At 38.5% G+C, this 24,306-nt stretch overlaps 1 protein-coding gene across 1 annotated transcript in view; it reads right to left on the minus strand.

The window, feature by feature from the left end:
* Positions 1–4,323: 4,323 nt before the first annotated feature.
* Positions 4,324–24,306, minus strand: part of ZGRF1 (zinc finger GRF-type containing 1) — a 50,214-nt gene continuing 30,231 nt past the window's right edge. The window contains exons 20-30 of the mRNA XM_078376651.1: positions 23,538–23,652; positions 21,715–21,968; positions 19,583–19,742; positions 16,883–16,960; positions 15,270–15,417; positions 14,040–14,167; positions 10,703–10,826; positions 9,633–9,809; positions 9,065–9,199; positions 7,732–7,993; positions 4,324–5,131 (exon numbers count right to left, since the gene is read on the minus strand). Coding sequence (XP_078232777.1) covers positions 5,019–5,131; positions 7,732–7,993; positions 9,065–9,199; positions 9,633–9,809; positions 10,703–10,826; positions 14,040–14,167; positions 15,270–15,417; positions 16,883–16,960; positions 19,583–19,742; positions 21,715–21,968; positions 23,538–23,652 — 1,694 coding nt within the window. The 3' untranslated portion in view covers positions 4,324–5,018. The remainder of the gene's footprint in view (positions 5,132–7,731; positions 7,994–9,064; positions 9,200–9,632; positions 9,810–10,702; positions 10,827–14,039; positions 14,168–15,269; positions 15,418–16,882; positions 16,961–19,582; positions 19,743–21,714; positions 21,969–23,537; positions 23,653–24,306) is intronic.

Raw genomic sequence — 24,306 nt, forward strand, 5'->3', positions numbered from 1 at the left:
TCAATATCTGACAGGACTAGCATTATCAGGTCATATCTATGAGATAAGAAAGATTTCCTATTACTCTGAAAAGGTTATGTTAAGAGATGCTACCGTATTTGCAATCTTGAGTACTTGAATGAACCCAAAGCTGCTTAGTCAATACGATCTAGAGGAAAATTTTTTCTAGGTTCCAAGTGGAGACAAGGTAAATCTAAGTGTGAAACGAGGTTTATCCTCTGGCTATCGTACAAAGAAAATTAGGAGAGAATAGCGTTAGGAAGGATGAAGGTAACCCAGTGCTTGCTCAGCAATGAAGCTTACTGGGTGGCCTTGAAGAGGCCCTCACTTGGTAGGCTTAATCCATTTTGCAGGTCTCTGGGGGAGAAAAAGAATGAAGGCTGTGTCCCAGCAAAGGAAAGGGCCAGAGACACCTTTTCCTCATCTAACAGTATCTTTCCGTTTTATGATCATCATAGATAGCCGAGTACAATGTCTATACCAGCCTTCCCTGAACTTTGTGTCTTCTAGTTGGGTTATCATGTACAGAATCCTCCAGCCAGCTATGCTAGTTCTGGAAGCTGTATTCCAACATCTATCTTTAGGAATGAAAGTGCAAATGCCTTCAAAAAATTTCCACTGTTTTTTTTTAATACATAGAAGCACTACTTGCACACAAAAGAAACACCTTCCTGTAGTCCTATCTACTTTGCATGTTCAAGAAGCAAGGAGATACTTTTATTATTTATCATAATTATTTTTATTGCATCCACTTGCATCTGGAATAATAAAGGGCTCACTTCAGCACAGGCATCCGTAGAACCAATCCTCAAAATCCATGTTTCTTTCTTTATAACTGGGCGAATAACACAGGCAAACCTCCGTCCCACATTAAAAAAAAGAGTACACACACAGGTTACCCTGCTGAATGCTTTGATTTTTAAAAAAATACAGTACCTGGTTCAAGTTAGTAACGACATAGCTATTTTTACACTGTCTTGGCACTCAAAAAGTGTATGAAGTGGAAGGAAGTAGCCAAAGCAGAGACATATCTTCAACAGAGCTCCAGAGGGCACAGCAATTTCTTACTTTTCTTAGCAGAGAAACAGCTTGACAGATGGGTGCCCCTTTTGGGGTCTCACCAGGAGATGCCTATACCCATGCAGCCTGGAGGCATCTCTGGCTTGTAGCTACTCCCCCCACCCCATGTTGTGGTTCTCTTGATTGTTTTGTTTTCCCATTTGCATGGCAGGTGCAGGCCTCCACATAGTGATTTTAAATTCCAGCCCTCCTCTCCCTCCCTCTTTTTTTAGGGCGGCAGCCTTTTCCCCTTCTCTAGCCTATAAGCTTCCCCCCCCCCCCCCCCGCTTTCCCAGAAACTGAAGGACTGCATGACGAAGATGCAGTTTCTCTCTCTCTCTCCCCCCCCCCCCCTTTCTCTATAGATGTGGCCAAAAGAACAGCCGATTGTGAGAAGAGAAGCAGCAGAAGCCCAGAGACGAGCCTGCAAAAAGGGACATTGAGCAGGCAGGCGAAGGTGGGAGTGAGAGAGCACTAATCGCTGAACCAGGAGACAAATACGATTACCAGCTCCGAGCCTTGAGTCAGAAAGTCTCATAGACTTTAAGATGTTAATCCTCAAGCTAATCCTTCCTTTGGCGTGTAGGAATAGTGCAGCCACAAGAGTTGTTTTGTTATTTATATTGGCGTTTAATAAAACTCAGGCAGTGGTGAATGGGTTGCCCACTCTCCAATGGTAATTAATTCCCTATTTCAGTGACCCAATTGTGCTGGGATAGAGCAGCGGGACAGTCCCACTGCCCCAACCCGCCTTTGTGCAGCTTACACGGCTCTCGTGCTTCAACAGCTATGGAAACCCATTCTTTTGATGTCATTCAAGGAGTTTTCCTTGGGCATCTTCTAAACTTCAAGGACTCTTTTCTTTTCCCAAATGCATGAAAAGCAGGCCTGGCTTGACCACCTCTGTAGAATTTAATGATTTGTTGAAAGGGCCTTTGGGGAAGGAGGGGGCACAAGAAAGGAGAAACACACAACTAGAGAAAAAGAGTAAGGCGGGGTGGCGGGGAAAGTGACAGGCTCTTATCAAAGAAATTTCTGTACATCAGAGTTCCTAACACTGATTTAAACACCTCCGGAAGATAGTAGAAATATTAATAGGGCTTACCATCAAATGGCACTCAGCAGCAGAAACTGGTATAAATAAAATATAGCTGCAAAGACTTAAATTAATACATAAAAATCATGCAGCACCTTCAGCAAAGCTGTCCTGGCACAGATAGTTCTTCTACATCTTTATACATACTTCCAAATAAGAGGGGGAAAATCCCTTAGCAAGTCACAGAAACAATTCAGAATTCAACTAAGAAAATACAGAGTGAACCATATGGCCAGGGAAGCTTGAGTTGGCTGCATTTTCCTTCAGACAAAGAAGGGATTGAGAGTTGAAGGAAAGGAGAAAAAAAACCCAACTTTCCGGCTGATGAAGCTGTTGTCTGGAGGCAATGATCCCAAATCTCAAGGCTTTATTCCAAGCTCCGACTGAGACGTGATATGTCATATGATTAGCATCTTTCATATTTACAAGAGAAGTATAGGCTGCCAGCCTTTAGAGAAAGGCGAGAGAAAAAAGGGGCATATGCTGAAATCGACTTAGCATTTGAAAGAGAGAAAGGCGATCGGATAAATACACTTAAACGAGGATTTAGTTTTACTCCTGTTGAGTTCTAATGGATTGTTGATTGAGATTTTAGGGAGCTGGAACAGGGGTGTCACGAGTAATTTAAAAGATGCTATTCATCCCTTGACTATTTCTTCTTCTTCCACACTTTGCTTATTAATGGCTTTAAGCAACAGCTTGAGCTAAAACAAATCCTTTAAAAATGACCAAAATATGATAGTGAAGCTTGCTGTTACGCTAGAAATACAAATAGCCTGCAAAGTTTAGTGTGCAATAAAGTTTTGTTTTCTTGGTCACAGCTTCAAAGTCTGTTGGCAACAGACTTGCATCACATCTAAATAATTGTGAGGTTCTGAAAATGTTCTTTCTTCACTTGAAGAAAGTTAAGATCCTCTTGCTAGGTCTCTTACTGGCACATGAGTGGCAGAGAGTACACTGGCACCACCTATTGGACAATTTTTATTTTAAGTAGGATTTTAATATTCATGTATTTAATATATATTTAAAGTTGAAAGCCAATGTTCAAAGACATTTTGAAATGTGAAGTCCGTGTATTAGCATTTCCTGTCGCATATTCTAATAGATATAAAATCTTTTTTTTTTTTTAAGGGATAATACATTTACACAGCAATCGGAAAGATGATTGTGATATAAGTTAAGAGCAAAATAGTTTAACTGCAATTTGCAGTGGAACTATGGCACTAGAAGAAGGGGATTTCTCTTCAACACTGTTTTCCCAATGAGTACTGCCTCTCAAATGTTACAAAATTTCTCTTTGCTGTGAGGAGAGAAACAACAGAGGTTTTTCAAACTCATTTTTCTGTGGGTTTATCTACAAGTGAAAACACAACTCATCTAAAATTTAGAGCAGCAGAGGAAAACCTGTAGCCCTCCAAAGGTTGCCATACTACACGTCCCATGAGAACTAGCCAGTAAGATGGAATTGTAATCAGACAGAACAAGAATTCCCACCTCTAGATAAAGTGGCAATTTGCACAGTTACAATTAGCCACCTAAAACTATAACAGTTGGTTTCATCTACATAGTAGCTTTATGTACCTCTCATTTTAGGACAATAAACTAGAAGTAAAGGATGCATAATTTCGGTGGGTGGGTGGGAGGTTACAAAACTACAGGGGCTTTGTATGCCTATCCATCATTTGATTAGTAATCTATGCAGATTTTTAAAAAACCTTCACCAGTCTAGCATTTGCATGTGTCTTATGTATGTGAGAAATGGAAAAACCTAATGTAAGCATTGTTTATAAAAGCCATAGAATACTTTCAATTTAATTGAACCCTAATTCCAAACAAGTATGCTTTAAATTATGTAAGAACCCCAAACATTACTGGCATTTCATGCTTATAAAGCATGTATCAGATGAATAAGCCCCTTGCTCACAGTAGATTTGCACCATAGTAATGTGGGTAGTTTTAGAGATCCAATTTGACTGTTATGGTTACAGACAGAAGCTATAGGCAGGCATATTCTACATTTATCTTATCAATAGAATCAAAAGCTTAAAACAGAAACTGAAGCAAGAAATTGTGCTCTATACACACTAAGGAAAAATTTTCAGGATTGAGAAGTTTGCAGAAATGATATTACTTACACAAAGCATGGCTAGGATAAAGCTAGAAACTCATTAGGCATGCACTGTCAAAATTGTTCTTGAGAACTGACAGAGATCACTGTTTTTATTTCAGATAGCTAAACAATAGATATCTGAAGTTTTAGTAGTAGTTACAATTACAAAAAAAAAAGTTACTGACCTCATGTATTAACTGTCCCCCCACGATTTGAGTGTTTCAAAAAAATAGTTATGATTATGCATATATTCTTTAATGATCAGCAGTGTATATAAAATACTCAAATTAGCCAATATGCTTAGAAAGCAGACTTTTTAAAAATCAGCACTTTTTAATTTTTTTACAAAAACACATCAAGACTGTGTTATATAAAAATATAACCCTTTGTCAGCTACAATTCAAAATATACATATATCTAAACATTTGATTGAAAAATACACAATCAAATTGAGTTTTTTTAAAAAAATCTCTTTATTTTGCTTTAAAGTAATTAAGACACCAGTATAGTAAAAATAACTATAATAAAAATGCATGTTGAAAAGGAAGGCTCAGTCACTATTGGTGGTATCCTGTTTACCATGCCCTAATTATATGGAAACACTTTACTAACCTTTTAATAAATGTAACTGGAATACTGGCGGGATTTTAAAAAGCAACAACTATATTCTGATGGTATTCAAGGTATTTTACATGTTCCACATAGAAAAAGCACATGTGTATCCATTCATTTTCTGTGAAAATTGTTGATTTTTTAGACCTTGGGTCGGTTTATTTCTTCTTCCTTCTTCCTTTGTAAACAAGATTTAATAATATCACTCAGTAGCTGCTCACATTCGCCAACATGCTGCAATCCATTTTTTCTTTCTAGAAGTAAGACAGTACAATTATATACTAAAACGTCAGTCTTCATTTTAAATATTAATTCTCAGCATACACCTGCCTGCATTAAAAAAAATGTTAGCCACCGGTCTGCACAACCAATGAAGATTTAGATTTATTTCCTAAATAGATGCCTTGTATGCCTGCCTGTTAAAATCTGATTTGAAAATAAGACAGTCTCTGAAAGGGAACAGGAATCTTTAAAAGGAAAAATAGTTCAAAACTGAACAAGATGTGCAAAAAAAAATTTTTTTAACTTAAAACAATAAAAATAGTTCGGTTACTTACCTGTAACTTTGGTTCTTCTAGTGGTACTCTGTGAATTCACACATATGGGTTAATCCTGTGCCTGCGCAGGACATCTGGAAGATTCTAGAGCAGTGGTGTCCAACCTTGGCCCTCCAGATGTTCTTGGACTTCAACTCCCAGAAATCCTGGCCAGCAGAGGTGGTGAAGGTTTCTGGGAGCTGTAGTCTAAGAACATCTGGAGGGCTAAGGTTGGACACCACTGCTTTAGAGCTTAAGAAAAAAGAGTCAATTAGCTCACACACACCCCGACGGGGTATATAAGCCCCACCTCCTCCATCTTCCCTTCAGTTCCTCTTTTTCCACCGTTCCTGTAGGACGTAGGAAGAGCAGAGCTACCAACCGTTAAGTGTTCTAGCATTAGCTAGCCTTTGTTATTCTTTTATTTTCTTATTTTCTCGGTTGTTTGACAGAACTTGTTGTATTTTATAGTTATATTTTCGTTCTCTCGCGTTCCCCCCAAATCAACAGATCCCCCTTTTTTCTTTTGTTTATGGCCCCTCAGGGCTTCAAGCAATGTGCCGTCTGCTCCCGAAAAATCCCCTTATCAGACGGACAAGATAAATGCTTGTTTTGTTTGGGAGAATCACATCTTGATCAGTCTTGCATTGCCTGCAAAGTTCTTTCTAAGCAAGTGATCAAGTTAAGGCGCCAAAGACTTTGATCTTTCTTTTACAAAAAGACTGTCTCTAGCTATGGAGAGCGCCTCTCTTATAGCACTGTCTCCTCCTTGTGGCGCAGGATTAACCCATTTGTGTGCATTCACAGAGACCACTACGAAGAACCAGTCTTTTCACAGAAATTCAGATCACAAGTTAAAAACATGCAAAGACATGGGTGTTTAGACTTGGTGTTACAGTGGACCCTCGACTTACAGACAGCTCGACTTACAGACTTTTCGAGTTACAGACTTCTCTGGCTGCAAAATTTAGATTCGACTTGCAGCCAGAGAATCGACTTACAGACCAGAAAAAAACCAAAATGGAATAAAAATAGAATAAAAACCGCTGGTTATGGGATTAATCGGTTTTCAGTTCATTGTAGGTCAATGGAGATTCGACTTACAGACTTTTCGACTTGCAGCCACCATTCCAGTACAGATTAATTCCTTAAGTAGAGGGTCCACTCAAAGACTCTTATCTCTGCATATCTATTAGGTCTTTCTGACATGACAAGAGATAGTTTGCAAAAACTAGGACCTCCCAGAGATACAGCAGGCAGAGAGAGACCCAAGAATGCTACAAACATATGCTTATTCAAGTTCAGTGGTTTAGGTATCTGGGTGTGGAGCCAGAAGTTGGGAGTTCAATTCCCCACTGCCAAGTACAGCCAGCCTGTGTGACCTTTGGCAAGCTGCACAGTCTTGGGATGGTTCCAGAAGAAGGGAATGGTAAACCACTCCTGAATACCCTCTACCTAGAAAAACCTGAAAAATCTGACATACGTCAAGATTGACTTGATGGCACATTATTATTCTTATATTCAGTCCAGGAGCTCTTGTACCCAAAGGAATCCAGGTAGCTACGATCTGTCCTACCTCTAATATGAAAGCAGGCAGGCAGAGACGAAAAGCAAAATGTCACCCAATCCTCCTCAGACTCAGGATACAACTGCATGAGACATCAGGAAATCTGTCTGCCAGTCACAGATTTTTAAAGTATCTTAATAGCCTGTATGTGAGGCTGTTTCTGTGTCTAAACTGACTGCCAAACTACAGGTACAAACGTGGTGACTAGAAATTTAAACAGGAAAAAAGACACACCGATGAAAGGGTTCTTAACCTCCCAACAACATACACATATTGCAGTAACAACCTAATTCAGGGCCTTAGAGTTATGAATCTCACACATCACATCCACTTTAGTCCCAAACTAGTACGTCAGTTGTGAAGATTTATTTGGAGCCTATATTCAGTTGCATGGTTCATCATTCCAAACATGTAGGTTTTCTCCCAATTGTGCAGGCCAATTAAAAATAAACAGGGGGTTATTGTCTGGAAGAGGAATTCATGACAGAGAGACCAAGTGGTTACAGGGACAGTACTTTTCTAAGTGCTGTTCTTTACTTACACATTGCCTAGGATAAGAATCGAAATAAGTAGATGAAAGAAGGACTGTTGTACTATGCATACTGACAGTAAAACAGTTAACAATATATAGATGTACAACACCATAGTGTAAAATATGTAGCTATAAAATATGTAAGTAAGTGAGAAGGTGAATTTTTATGCAGAGGAACTGTACAGACATAACTGGTTACATCAAAATACTCTACCTTACCTGAACAATGCTGAATGACACTTCCCCATAATTTGTTCTTTCTTAAACAGTTCAGATTTCCCACTATCAATAAATGTCTCTTTCCTCTTGTCAGTGCCACGTTCATTCGCTTTTCTGAATCAATGAAGCCAACTTGTTTTGTCCTTACACAAGATAATATAATGATTTCCTTTTCTGCCCCTTGAAAAGCATCCACAGTGGACACCTGGACAGCTTTAATTTGGAAAGTGTCTGAGTTTATAGCACCAAGTAAGTTACAAATCTGAAGACAGAAACAAATTCGGACAGTCATATTTTATAGCATTAAAAATCATTACTTTAAATGAAATTATCATCATTTATGTGCTTAATATTGTCTGTGAAGTATCTAATCTGAACTTACTCATAAAAGACAAACCTGAAAAACACAAATATCAAACAACACATATCAATTCTCCCACATAATGTCTGTATTGCCATGATGTTTTCCTGTTATGGAGAAATAATGACTCCAACACTGAGACATACCACCATCCTACTTAAATATAACTTTTCTGCATACCAATTAGTCATCAGAAATTACTGACCAGTATCTGACTGGAGATTTATTCTGGTGTGAATATAACCACACACACTGTGGCAGCAAACTGCCTCTAATTAGCGAGCTACTACTTGCATTCCTGGTTGTATGTAAAGTGATGTAACTGGCACATGATCAGGGATGTGAACAGCAACTCTTTGATTAGCAGCAATTTGCTGACACAACTTGTGCAATTATAGCAAAGCCAGTATAAATATTCAGCAGGATTTTGGCTATTATCTCTTTGTAACAGAAGAGGGTGAATTAAATTATTTTAAAATATACTGAGATTTATAGTTAGGACACACGTTTCAAACTTTCTGAGTTTCTGGGCATTTCTGGAAATTTGAAAAACTGATGTGAGCACAATGACAAAAAAGCTTCTATATGCCAAAATGACTACACTCGAAGCTTGCTGAGACACAAATATGAGTGCAAGTGTGATGTCCCACACATATTTTGTATCAAAGCACAACAGAATGCCAGTTGCAAAGACAATTATTAGCTGTCTTCAGCCTTCCTGTTTGTCTTTTAATGCCTCTGGGGCAAAGGAAGGAAGAGAGGCAAAATGACTAGATGACAATGCCTTGCCTTCGAGCACTTCCCTTGAGTAAAATAAAACATAGAGATGGTCTAGAACCACCATGCTGGAGGAGAGTGTGGGTGTGGGGCAGAACAAGTTATCTATGAAAGACTTATTCATTTGAAATGAGAGGGAAAGGTTCAGGAGAAATTAAACTTCCTATAGATCATAGTCCGAGGTGCCAAATGTACCTTGCTCATTTGTGACTTATAGAGGGTTATCACCCCAATCATAGATCCTTCTGCTCCACTTGCAATCAGAGCTTCAATTAGCTTAACAGAGAAGGAAGCTTCTGCCATATTATGGAAACTATTGTCTCTTTCCATCTAGAAAACAAAAAATATATTTCAAACTATGCAACTCAAAAAAGCCAATGAGAAGTTATCTAAACAGCTTTTGGGAATATAGAAACATGATAACTTTGCTCTAATTGTCACAGTATACTTATGATGTGGTTGTCACTGAGATACTGAAACACATGCATTTGAATGATTTTGAAATGCTGTATGCTGTAGAGACCCTCCCCCACACAAGTCGAGCCATTTTAAATAAAATGTTTCTATGGCCATCTTTATAGCCCCAAACCTTTTGTTTTGAGATACTTTTGTTTTGGGATATGGGAACTGCATACAATCTTGGGGGCAGGCTGCACTTTGCTCAGCCTGCCTTAATCTGAAATCGTCTGCCTCAGACTGGCATCAAGTACATGCAGAATAGAATTTAACATTAACAGTTACAAAAGTTAGTAATAATACATACCTGCTCTAAGCCATTAACATTATAAAAACAAAGTGTTGGTAACCACTCCATCAGAGGAGTGCGATCCATTTCAGAAATGCCATTCAACAATTTCCCCTCATAAAATAGGTCACTGGCTATGGCAGAGATAGCAGGATGACAACGATACTGTGTCCTAAGCAATATTGGCTCATGTCCCTATGAATGAGCAAGGAGAAAATAAGATCACTTAAATAAATGAAAGGGTTTTCATACCATATATGAGAACCATCAGCTACTTTAAGTTCTTACAATTATATTACACATTTGACACATTTGAGTGAGTAAATTCAGATTAATCTTCCTGTGTCAGATCTGTAGTCATATATTGTGAATTCAGGAGAATCTGGAACAAGAAGAGCATCAGGAATCTTCAAAAAAACTACATGCTAAATAGAAAAAGTTACTTTCTTCCATATGCTCAATATTGTGATTTGTATTTTTATATATACCACATCTATCCTCCCAAAAGCCCATGATTTTCTATATCCAAGAGATTTCAGTCAAATGTCTCCCCACTTAAAAAGAATTAGCCCTTAAACAAATCATATTTTCAAACACCTAGTGTGCAAACCAAGGGAACAAGCAGACTCACATGATGCTGCATTTATACTTCAAATTCTGTAAGGAAGGAATCTTAGCAGATTAAAATCCCCCCACTGGAGTCAAATTATACATTCCTATGCTCTAAACACAACATATTGGAACAGACAATTGACATTTACTGTATTTTTCTGGGAGGATCCTTAAGCAGATGGTAACAGGAATCGAGTATTTTACTTGTGAGATTTTTCCACAAAATCACCTAACTACTTTTGACATTGTATTTTTACATGCATATTTTCTTAGGAAATTGCAAAGTGAATTTATGGTAGCAAACAGCAGATAGTAAAAAGTTCTAAGAAATCTTTATTTATATATGTTGTTAAAAGAAATAACAAGAAATGTGTCTACAAAAAGATTGAGACATAAAATTCTGAAGGTAAAATGCTACCATATAATACATGTAGCATCAGAGATGCAACACCTTTTTTGGGATATATATTACATACCATCAAACCTAGTCTATCAAAGAGGGTTTGCTCCAGACCATGACTGTGTGTACTTTCAGATCCTTGAATCGTGGGTGGCAGTTGCTTTGAGTCTCCAACTAGAATCAGCTTTTCACATCCAAACCTACAAATGTAACACAAATTTCTGGCCATTTTACATTATTTTATTTTAAATCAACACATACTGCCTTTAGCTCGGAGATTCTTAAGGCAACTAATATATTATACATTCTGGCTTGTTCTAAAACCAGAAAAATAGTGAACAATACTTGCTACAAAATGATACAAATTTGAGCTTTCAGTATTTTTTTTAAACCAGACAAGTTGAAGAGAAGTGTAGGTATTCTTAGGAATATTTTAATACCGGTACTTATTTCTTCATTTTAATTTTTTTGGAGAACTTTATACAGTGGTGCCTCACTAGACAGTTACCCCGCATGACAGTTTTTGCGCTAGACATTGACTTTTTGCGATTGCTATAGCGATTTGCAAAACAGTGATTCCTATGGAGGAATTTCAGTGGACAATGTTTGGTCCCTGCTTCGCAAACCGATTTTCGCTAGACAACGATTTTGACAGCTTCCTCCGCGCTCACAAAACAGATGTTTTCAGGTCCTAAGCTTCGCAAGACACTGATTTAAACAGCTGATTGGCAGTTCGCAAAGCGGCTTTCCTATGGCCGATCTTCGCTAGACAACAATTCTTCCCCATTGGAACGCATTAAACAGGTTTTAATGCATTCCAATGGGGAAATGCTTTTCGCTAGACAATGATGTCGTTAAACAGTGATTTCAGTGGAATGGATTATCATCGTCTAGCGAGGCACCACTGTAGTCTGTATATATGGAGCTACCTTATACTGAGGTAGATCATCAGTTTGTCTTGCACATTTTTTTTGTTTTTCCTGTCTGATAGTTGTCTATTTGCCTCGCATTCTGTGTTTTACTCTTATAATTTATGCCTCCTGAAGTTTTTGTTGTTTTTAACTGATCATTTAATACATTGTTATTATTTGTTTTAACTTCTATAAACACCCAGGATAGTGCATGCCACTAATGGGGTGGGGATATAAATCAGATTAGATAGATAGATAGATAGATAGATAGATAGATAGATAGATAGATAGATAGATAGATAGATAGATAGACAGACAGACAGACAGACAGACAGACAGACAGACAGACAGACAGACAGACAGACAGACAGACAGACAGACAGACAGACAGACAGACAGACAGATAGTCAACTCTGACAAACATTGGCTTTCCAGGGTTTCAGGGAGTATTTTTTTCCCCTAGCATTCCTTATGTTACTACCTGGGAGACTTCCATTCAAGTACAAACCAAGCCCAGGGTGTTCAGGGTGGTATGGTGGAATAATTATGAACATAAATGTACAAAAATAAAATACCAACACTAATAACACAGTATAATAATTTCTCAAAAATTCCATGCATACATTCTTCTTCCTCGAGAACCTGATAGATACATGTGTTATGTGTGTGTGTGTTCAGTCATTTAGTCGTGTCCGACTCTTCGTGACCCCATGGACCAGAGCACACCAGGCCCTCCTATCTTCCACCGCCTCCCGGAGTTGTGTCAAATTCATGTTGGTTGCTTCGATGACACTGTCCAACTATCTTGTCCTCGGTCGTCCCCTTCTCCTCTTGCCTTCACACTTTCCCAACATTAAAGTTTTTTCCAAGGAGTCTTCTCTTCTCATGAGATGGCCAAAGTACTGGAGCCTCACCTTCAGGATCTGTCCTTCCAATGAGCACTCAGGGTTGATTTCCTTTAGAATTGATAGGTTTGTTCTCTTTGCAGTCCAGGGAACTCTCAAGAGTCTCCTCCAGCACCACAATTCAAAGGCATCAATTCTTCGGCAGTCAGCTTTCTTTATGGTCCAGCTCTCACTTCCATACAACACTACAGGAAAAACCATAGCTTTGACTATTCGGACTTTTGTTGGCAAGGTGATGTCTCTGCTTTTTAAGATGCTGTCAAGGTTTGTCATTGCTTTCCTCCCAAGAAGCAGGCGTCTTTTAATTTCAGGGCTGCTGTCTCCATCTGCAGTGATCATGGAGCCCAAGAAAGTAAAATCTGTCACTGCCTCCATATCTTCCCCTTTTATTTCCCAGGAGGTGATGGGACCAGTGGCCATGATCTTAGTTTTTTTGATGTACATGTGTTATAGAAGCCATAATAAGCAAAAATACTGTAGTTCTGCCAACATGCAAAATTTTTAACAAAGATGGTTAATATAATGCAGAAAAAAATCACAATAGTATATAGGGACACATCATATTAAGATGAAAGCATAGAGGTTTCATGAACGTGAAGCTTAAAAAATCTCCAGCAGAAACGAGTGATACTATAACAAGTGAAGCTGGAAATAAAGCCATCAAAGAAGGGTGTTAAGTGTGTAGTGGATTCTTCAAATCAAAGTGTATCTAAGTGTCCAACACCTGGTTCTTCTCATATTTCATTTAGTGGTTCTGGCAGGTACCAACAGGACATTTAAGAAGGTGCATCTGGCAAAGGGAATAACCGGGGCAAACAGCAAGCACCTATAGTCCCTGACAGAATTAAATAAGTCATTTCACACCCATACCCAAAGACTAACCCTGATTCAAGCAAGGTAAGTGGATAATGATGTCACAAGGAGTTAAAATGGCAGTTGGGGCAAGAAATCTTCTCCTTTTCTTTTTTTAAACAAGGAAAGTAAGAAAAACAATTAAAAGAACCCCATTCCTGAATTCTGCGTATCCCTCAGAATCTTCAAGAAGTATCTTGAAAAGTATCCCTAAAATACTTTTCAAGAATATGAGGACAAATTTCTGAAACGCTGGCAAATGTTCCAGAGATACAGTATATCCCACTCAGAGACAAGTGTTAATGGCTTTCAACTCGAGGGGACTTGTTTGTTTGTTTGTTTGTTTATTACAGTGCTATACACATGATTCCATACACATGATTGCATATAAATCACATATATTTAGTCAAAAAAGTTTAAATAACAACATATTGAAAATATTTTTATGGTGCTGTTCATCCAAATTGATTCCAGGGCACTTCAAGGATTCATGTACAAAGCATCCCAAATGAAGGATGAAACTAGAAAATTAAACAGCATACCTCTGAGGTATTAATTTAAAAGCCAAGCAATGAGTCATGTTAAAAGGAACAACAACAAGGTATTTCTAGTTAGTTCTAACAGATTACCTTTGGACTGCATACTTATAAAAACAGTTTAATGTACCGCATAAATCCATAAACCAATATAATCACGGACAAGCAATTTAACAACAGGCTAGATGGGATACGAAAAGAGAGTATACCTTGCAACAGGAAGGAGAGATGCAGGTTCTGTCATTTGGCTGCACTCATCCAGAATCACTATGGGAAATTTAAGATTTTTCATGCACGGGAATGGGCATGCAGCACAGGTAGCTCCTACGACTCTCACCTGTGTCATCAAGGAGAAAACAGAACCATCTATTTACTTCCAAAGTCACATGGATAACTTTCTTATATCCGTAAACTCTGCAATCCAAGTTCACAGTGCTAATACTTTAATAAATTACAAATGATACTTGAAAGATTATTTCCCCAAACTTCTAGCTATGCTTCCCCCTCCCCCAAGGTTAAAATGCTTGGCCCTGGAGAAAAGGCAGGGTGACTTAAAAAACAGAGATCAGTTTCTGACAGAGTTTTCTAGGAACTAGGAACGTAATTGCTATTTTGGTGGCCCCATGAGAAAGCTGTAACACAGAGAAAAAAAATGAATGAGTAAAGGATTTGTCCCTCCAGCCAGGAAGACTGGTGAGGACAATAAGTGAGGATACACAGTCTGCTTCAGCTATGGGCACTGTTTCTAGATGAAACAATGTAAATGGGAATAAAAATGCAAAAAATGGTGTAGGGGATCCCTTTCCCCCTACACTTGCTAAGCCCCATTTAGATTTCTTAATTTTGGATTAGAAAAGTGGGGTGGGGATCTTATACATAGGGGTGTCTTATACACCGAAAAATATGGTAGTTAAGATGTAAATAATGCCTAGCTTGATGCATTGGCACCAAGCTCGTCTTCTAAGTTCTTTAAGCAAATGAAGACCTAATTACTTTATGATATTGTCTCACAGTCCTTGCTCCCCTCCTCCCGCAGCAAGTTGCATTATAGAAATACGACTGATATTTTCTAAATTCAGTAGATGTTAATACTCTACCCTGGCAGAAAACTGTGCCACTCAGATCCATTCAATTCAAGGGAAAGTGCACTCTGAAATTATGTCATGAAGATGGATTAAATTGTTTTTCAAAACACCCAAAATAATTCACCTCAGTCCACTTTACCCATTTGCACATCTGAAGCAGGGATAGTCTATATTACAGCATTAATAGCTGAGGCATATTTTGAAAGAACAGTCTGTGACAATTATTTTTGCATCTAGAGTTTAGTGTTTAGTGTACTATTTCCTTATAATATTTTTTACACTGACATAGTCCAATATCCAATTGTAAAGTAATCTACAACACTTGTCAAACATTTTATTTCACTTGGCCAGTACCTGTTGCAGCAGAGCTTTGTTGGTGCCTAGTTTATGGTGTTCAATAGTCTTTCTTACATAGACTTTTTCTGCTGGGGTCAAGTCCTCCTTCATCAGAGCAAGCAATTCTTTCACTTGTTCATTTTCAGATCCTGAGCCAGCATGCAAGCTTTAAACATATTGGGCAGATTAATAGTCAATGAGAAACAATAACAGATTACAAAAATGCAAAAGTTCTGTACAAAAGGTCTTTCATTTTAGAGTGCTGGAGTGCAGATCTCTAAGGAAAAGTCCCCCAAGCAAATCCCCATGTGCAGATGAGAATCTTCAGAGCAAAACACGCCAATGGTAAGAAATTACATGCACAATTCTAACTACCTCAGATGGCTGAGAGCTCACTAAGCTGACACTCAACTAGCTGCGCTTGTCCTGAATCCAAGACCACCCCAGATTATTTAGGACTACTTTGGCTATAGATGGATAGCTCAGTGAACCTGAGTACCTGGCTGGAGAGCCACAGGTCAGGAGTTTGATTCTGTGCCCTAGGGAGAAAAGCCAACTTGTGTAGCCTAGAGCAAGCTGCACAGTCACAGGAAATAAGGAAATGGTAAACCACTTCTGAGTAATATATACTATACTTAGAAAACTCTTGAAAAGGGTCACTGTAACTCAGAATCATACACACCTGGACCTAACATTGTGTTGGCATAGGGACTGTGAATTCGGACAGAGAGGGGTTTAGGTCTGGCAGAACATAGTAACTCCTCCCTTCTTCACCTTTTTGGGCTCTTAAACTGGCTGATCTCAGCGAGAACATCAGTTGTACCAGCAGATCTGAACAATCCGCACTAGGAGAGTTGTGCTGATGCAAGATACTTGTGTCCTACCAAACACACTACAGCCTGAAAATCTTTGAGTTTAGATTGCACTTTAACTATCTCTGTCTTGAATCCCTTAAAAATACCACCCTGCACATCAAAATCGAGGACATCAAAATGCAGTCTAAACTAGAATCTACTGTTGTTTGTACAGGAAATGTATTTCAGAACGCATCTTGTATTTGTGTGGCCCCTTCCTACCAGAAGTTGTTTTCAGAGAGACTTATAAGCACTGAAAAAAATCACACAATAAAATCAAATTCAGCTGATGTTTAAAAAGAAAATTGTGCTGTCACAAAGTCATAAATAGCAGTGAAGCTCCCTTGAGGACAGCATTCAAAGTATTTATTTTTTATAATTTATACCCCACAGTTCCACTGGGATTCAAAATGGCTCATACCACTCACAATGCCTATAGATACAGCTCTTGTCACAAGGATACTTATTTATAAATATTCCTTCTGAGTTCAATCAGATTTGGGTACCTGTGATTGCCTGTAGCCAAGCAGCAGACCAACCACAAAACACAACCTCAGAATGCATTCATATTCTTGGCATTTTGCTTACATTTTTTCTCAGAAAAAACACGTCCATTAAAAAATACTTCAACAATGATTAAATCTGAATGAACAATTATTTGAGGCTCACATTAAACACTGCATTTTAATCACTTTCAAATAGCAATATATGATAGGATATGTTGTCTATTTTATATTACAGAACTACTGGGCCGTCTAAAAATTTTAGACATGTTACCTATGGGGAAGAATGGACTTCGCAATTTTTCTAATGCTTCCCACTCTAATGAATTCTTCAAATCCAAGATCTAGGAGACTGAGAAAGGGAATGAGGCATGAGTTAACATTTACTGAAAGAAATTTTAGCCCTTCTATATTTCATCTAATATCTCCACATGTTTTCAACATTTTAAAATCTGTAATGCCCACAACTAGATTCTAAGGATGCCAAACTACGGTTGAAATATGAGTACCAATGGTAGTCCTCCCTTTGATTAAAAATGTTCTCAGAGAGAAATTCCAGTCAGGGACAAAGGAAGCCTGAATTTCCCTTCCAAGATAACTGTGGTCAAGAAGGCATTTGGTACAAGTTCTCTTATGTTGTTGTTATGTGCCATCAAGTCACCTCCAACTCATGACAACCGTATGAAAAAGCAATCTCCAAAATATCCTGTCCTCAACAACCTTGTTCATCTCTTGCAAATGTGAGCCTGTGGCTTCCTTTGGAAGTCAATCCATCTTGTATTTGGTCTTCCTCTTTTCCTGTTGCCTTCAATCTTTCCAAACATTGTCTTTTCCAGAGAATCCTGTTTTCTTGTGATGCACCCAAAGTAGGACATCCTTAGTTTCAACATTTTTGCCTCCAGATATAGTTCTTTGACTATAGTTTTTCATTCGTTTCTTCTATTATTCTCTGACCATTTCCCACTTCTAATTTCTCAGGCCTGAAAGCCTGGATTAGTTAGAAATACAGTACCTTACTTTTGTTTTGGCTGATTTAGATCTCCAGCTCTACTGTTTAAGACAATTTAAAGCCAATTAACCCTAATGTAGGCTGAAATCTTGTTGCAGAGCTCCACCTTTGCAACAGGAATTATGGCATCTGAAGTAGGAGATAGCCGCTGATTTGCAATGTCAGGGCTTGCACCCCAAAGCTGTACACACCCCAAAATCACAAAAAAAGTCTTTAAATATTTGCACTACAGGTGATATTATTCCCACTGCAGAGGCAGATCCCACCAAACAGGGTTTGTACCATTGTCTGGGAAATAACTCAGATGAAGCGATAAGTCTGAATAGCTGAGCAATAACTGAATAACTCCGAAGATGCGAGCCACAGAGTGCTGTCCTCTGAAGATGCTGGCCAAGGAGACTGGCAAAACATTAGGAAGAACAACTTTCAGAACATGGCCAAAGAGCCCGAAAAACCCACAACAACCATTCAGCAATAAATTCAGTGGATCAACTCAAGCTAGAATTAGCAACTGGATTCAGGGCTAGGATACTAACGTCTGAAAACACGAGGAATGCATCCATTGCTATCTGCATATGATCACACCTGACATTTCCAATGGCTTCCTCAACTTGGATAGTTATCTCTGATTCTTGGAAACAAGCTAAAACCGCTGTCATTCTGACTGAAGGTTAAAGTTCAATGGCTGATTCACACTGATTTCTTTCACTTTTAAATACAGATTATGCCCAAGATCATATGCAAAAGTGCAATGAGAAATTGGTGGTACTTTTAAAAAAGACTGCATAAGAAGGCACCCAGCACCTCCTTATGAAAGTGGTTCTCTTGATGCACAGGCACTAGGAAATTCCTGGTTGGCTGCTGGAACAGCCACTACTGCCAAGTTGGGCATCTCATAAACCAAGACTACCCACCATCACAGGCAGTAACAAAATCACTGTGCAGATTTTCTTGCCCCGGCACTTTCATTCCAATTCTGACACCTGCAAACCTCTATAAGAATTCTGGTCAAACTTTCTGCTCTGCTGGGATGTTCTGGAGGAGCTTTCCACTCCCATCATGGTCTCCATAATCTCTCCTCTCAAAATTGCCTTAACTTTTCCCCTACTTCTGCCAGTTTTTTAAAAAAGTATAGTCAGCAGTTCTGTCCATTTCTCCCTTCTACTGTAATAAGTGGCTGCCTGTAAGCTTCCATGCTAAATTCAAGGTACTTATGTTGACATATAAAGCCCCAAATGATTTGGGACCTAAGCACCTCTCAGAGTTCCTCTCCCAAAGATCTACCACCCATATCATCTGCACCTTCCAGGCTTTGATGCTGCAGGAAGCCACCCCGATGGAGGCCAGGACGTTCATGACTAGGGGCCAGGCCTTCTTCGTGGTGGCTGCCTCTTTATGGAATGCTCTGCTTGTGTACATGCACCAGGTGCCTACATTCAAGAAAACACATACAGGATATCACAGAAGTGAGTACACCCCCTCACATTTCATAAATATTTTAGTATACCTGTAAAACGTTTCAGAAAGGCATTTCAGGACATTTTCCCTTTGTAATTGTTATCTGTATGATTTTCTTTTTCTTTTTAACATGTATTGTTGTCTACCCATGGTCGCCATCTTGTTTCTTCTCTGAATTGTTTTTAATATTATTGGGGGATTGGGAGGGGATATATGATTTCATTATGTTTATGGTTATGCGGGAAACCAGCCAGAGTAGTGGCACACTACTAGACTGTACAGTGTAGAAAATATGTAAGTTAATTTAAAAAGTTTTTTTTAATTTCCCAAATTAGGTCTTTGCCTGCTAAACAGAGAATGAGATGTCAGTTTTGCACTACAAATTGCACTGGATTATTTAGTACAGTACAGTAAAAGCAAAGGATTACGCCTCAAACACAGTTAAACAATGCAACTATGTTACTGTAGCAAAGCAGTACAGAGAGAAATCTGCAACAAATTACTTACCACAGCAACACTCTGTCTACAGCCACATTTGTAGAAGAGGAAATTAGTACTTTCCATGGCACTGAAATTTTACCATTAGTTGCTTCACTGGTTTCAAAGATCTGAACCAGGAATAAGATAACAACAGCCAGCAAATAGCTTTTTCCAGATCCAAACACACCTGGGGATCAACAAAGAAACACAGAAATTATCAACAGAATCAGATTTCATTTCAAATCATGCAAAGCTTTAATGGATAGACACATGAGAAACTCAACATAAGCCAAAAACAATGCACATAAATCCCTTGCCATGTACAGTGGTGCCTTGACTTACGAACGCCCTGACCTATGAACAATTTGACTTACGGACAGCTCTGGCTGCAAAATTTTGCTTTGACTTGCGGCTAGAGCTTTGACAGCGTGACCTACGAATGGAAAATGGCAGGGGAAAAAGGCAGGCAATTCAAATTTCTAACTGTAGGTGGCGAAAGAAGCTGCTTCTCAGTAGCTCTTTCACCCCAACAGTTAGGAAAAGGTGGTGGAGGAAGGCCAGGTAGAGTCCCGGAGGGCTACGGGGATGGCGATTTCGGCCCTGGTGGCCCCGCATGGGGGTGCAGGAAGGCTGGGAAGGGTCTGGGAGGACAAGGGGGTGGCGGTTTTGGGCCCGTCCAGGGGTGCAGGAAGGCTGGGAAGGGTCCGGGAGGGTCAAACCACCCCACCTTGCCCTCCCGGATCCTTCCCAGCCCCTTCCCGGCCTTCCTGCACCCCTGCACGGGCCTGGTGCCACGGCAGTGGAAGCCCGGGAGGCTGAGGAGGCTTACCTTTTTTTTAAAAAAAAGTTTTTGTTTTGTTGGGGGGGGGATTGAGGGTTAGTGTTGTTTTGTTTTTGGTGATTTTTTTTTTTGCAGTCCCAGCATGGAACTTGTATTTTCTTTCTTTTCTTATTTATTTATTTATTTGGCTGGAATGGATTAATCGGTTTCCAGTGCATTCCTATGGGAAATGGTGCTTTGAGCTACGAACGTTTTGACTTACAGCCACTGTTCCAATACAGATTAAGTTCATAAGTCAAGGCACCAATGTATCAAGTCATGGATTTGTTTGTGTCAGAAGCAATCTGGTGGTGCCTCTGAATTGCAGGGATCAGCCAACAAGGTGCTGTCATTGCACAAGCAATGCCCAAATGTGTTTATAATCCTCATATTCTTCTGGAAGGCACCTTCCACTATGAAAAGCTGCACAACCCAGTTATATTAAAATGATAAGCAATTAAGAAGTAAAATAATAAAGTGGCCAAGCACTACTAAAATTAGCAGACAGTAGGCCAACATGAATCTAAAACAGTAGCTAGATTCCAGCCCTTTATAGATATACCAAACATTTTACTAATGGAATGAATTTCAAGCTTGGAAGTACGTATCTCTTGGATCCCATCAGCAGATTTCATTTGTGTTTGACAGGCATGCTGTGCATAACCAGTTGAAATCTTCTGCTGAGCTGAACTGTCCAAATCAAGAAAACTGTCAGAAAATAATAATCAGACTTCTTTGATGCATTGTTGACATTGATCTCCCAACAGATCCTGTAGCTACTCTTCTAAAAAGAGGAAGATTAAAGACTATGATTTTGAGTTCTCACTTGAAAGAACAGTCAAGTTTCGTCACGGTGAACCAAAGTTTAGTAATCTGAAAGAGCTTTGATGAGCTTTGGGTTTCTGCACTTGTTCCTTCTTTTCTCTGGATGTCCAGTATATTTAAAAAGATTAGATATATACAGAAGACAAATATAGAGAAAAATCTATCTAGAGAAACATTTTTTGAGAATGAGAAGAGATGAACAATGTCAAACAGACGGAGGACAAGTCCTTAAGGATAGTCCACTCAAAATAAGGACTTGAATGAACAGCAGTAGAAATGAATGCCAGTTTGCTGTTCAGTATTTATGCATGTGCAGACCTCCAACTGTGGAAGATGCTTCTACTCTTCTACTGCTTCTATTCTAATAATCCGATAAGGTGCTGGTTGTACATGATCCGGTGCATTAAAGACACCTAATCTGGTCACTGTGGCAGCTTCTGTAGATGCAGTTCCATTCATGTAAATACCAAAAAGGATTCTGGCCAAAATATTTAATTCATATAAAATAATTTACCATGAATTATGGTTATAGGAAGGACATGCTTCTCTACTTCTGTATTAACATTCTGTGATGCCATCATGGCACCTATCTGAATCAATGCTGTGGCCTGATCATTATTCAGCTGAAATGTCTCAATCATCTTGTTTGCGAGATTCATAATAGTTTCTGGATTCAGAATTCCAGATATTACTGTATTTGTATTTAAGGCTGGTGGTTTAAATTTTTGTTTGTTGACTCTATCACTGGAAGATACATCTTTGAAATTCCTAAAAAATACAAAAGAGGGTACCATGATATATATTCAAAATCATACTGCTGAATAATTAAATTACATCTATATTAAAGGTTTCTAATAAAGAGATTCAAACAATTGTTATTTCCGCTACTAAATATACCAATTCCCATTTTGAAAATACATTGTGACCTTTCTTTGTGATTCACATTTCAAATTTGGCTTGTAATCTAAACAGTCTTCCATTTCTGCATCTCCTTCCCTATAACTAGTTCAAGATGTTTGGTGTGTATAATAGAAATTTGCATTAAAGGCAACATGTCAAGTATGGATGATGATTCAAAATTTCAGATATGAGGAGCAGCAGTCACTAAGGAATTCAGAATAGTGACAGTACTTGCTAATTGCCCTCCTTTGGTGAATCTTTTTAATTTTTTTTCTCAGTTGAAAGAATGCAAGCACAAGGTCTGCCGGCTCTGAAACTGGAAAACTTTCATACTAACATTCAGTATTAATTCTTGCTTTTTATGAGCAGAAAACAGTTTTTGCCACAGCACCAATCTGAGAGCTACAGAGGCTGTTTGTGTAGTCAAGCAAGAAGCATCATTTGGACACAAGAAAACTAAGCCATTTCAATACAAGTTTTGATCTGCGTATTTGTTCTTTTATTTTTGAGATCACCACTTTTCCTTGTCAGACACATGAGAGTGGAGGAGGGAGGCAGAAAAAAGGCTAAGTAAAGAGGACTGAAAAGAAAGATTCTTTTTAAACAAAAGATAGACAAAGAAGTGCAGGAAATATAGTGGCAAAAACAGACAAAAGAGAAACGAGTGGGTTAAGGGCAAAAGAGAGCTGATACCACAAGCTCTAGACTAAGTTGGGGCAACATAAGAGACTGAAAGGAGAGACAGTATGCACCAACATCTGATCATGTCTACCAGCCTCAGTTTGGGCAGTGGAGCATGCAACCCACTGCGTGTGGAATTCTTTGCATTAATCAGAGAATCTTATTTTTCTTAAAAATAACTACAAACAGAATAACATCACAACCTGCAGTAGCCAATTCTGTAGGTTGAAACTGTATTACAGAAATTTCAGCATGAAGTACCAAGTGACTTTGACCAATTTTGCAGAAAATTTTACTACAGAAATTGACCGTAAACCTGGGGGAACAGGGATTGCCTTTTTTTCTGGTCTTTTTAAGACACTCTGGGAACGTTTTAAGTTAAAGAGTGGGTAAAATATTAAACAAAAGAACATTTTATTTATATAATTTTTTAAAAAATCACAATATTCTAGATATACCATTAATTTAGTTTTCCATCTATCCGAGTATAAATAAATACTGCAAAAAGATACATTCCAGTGTAATTTAATTGCCATAGTTTAAAAGACCTGGAAAACAGAACAAGGGCAAATTATACATTTTTGATGAGATTTCACTTCTGTTTCCATAGTCTTGGCTTTTGTATCCTAGAGGGATATTAGTCTGCAATATTCATATCATGCAGAAAAACATCAATGTTCCTACTTCTAAAAGCATGGCACAGTCTATAGATATTCTTAAAAACTACACAGAAATATAAACAGCAAAAATACATACTTTGTGAGTAGATGCTGCATTATTGGTAAAGTGGCTGAACTGAAATTTTCTTCTATATTCCTCAGAGTTGTGAGTTCAGCACTAGCATTACACACTAGCAATGCATGAACAATCACTAGGGTAAACATTATAAGAAACAGGAGTTAACAAGTTAATCCAAATACAGAAAACTGTACAAAATAAATTAGAGCCAAACTAGACAAGGCATAATCCATGCTAATTCTATAAACCCTCTATAACGCACTTCCATCAAACTAAAAAAAAACACTTATTTTTATAGGGGAGTTGCTGCAATCATCAATTAACTTTTTTTAATGCTCCCTGCCTTTGGAACACTGATTGGTGCCAATGTTGCCTTTACTGTGCTGTGAAATTAAAATCTATTTACACCCAAGCATCTGGCCCCTCAAGACATCATAGTTTGCTTTCTAATCCTTCTCTCTCTCTCTCTCTCTCTCTCTCTCTCTCTGTGTGTGTGTGTGTGTGTGCATGAGTTTTTCACGCAAACCTATTTCATTTACAACAGAACATAATGACAGCAGCTAATGTTTTATATTCTGCCCATTTTTTTAGGGCACATTAAATTTCTCAGCTCCTCAGTCCACCAACTGGGTTTCCAATACACCATACAACCCAAATTAAACCTGCCCACTAATAATCATAGAAAAAGTCCAAATGGTAAATGAATCTGTAATTAATTATGTATGATCATTATACAGAAGTTCCAGGATATTTATAAACTGTGCAACCACACAAAAAATATGATAAC

The sequence above is a fragment of the Pogona vitticeps genome, chromosome 5 (genome assembly GCF_051106095.1).
Source record: "Pogona vitticeps strain Pit_001003342236 chromosome 5, PviZW2.1, whole genome shotgun sequence".
Lineage (NCBI taxonomy): Eukaryota > Metazoa > Chordata > Lepidosauria > Squamata > Agamidae > Pogona > Pogona vitticeps.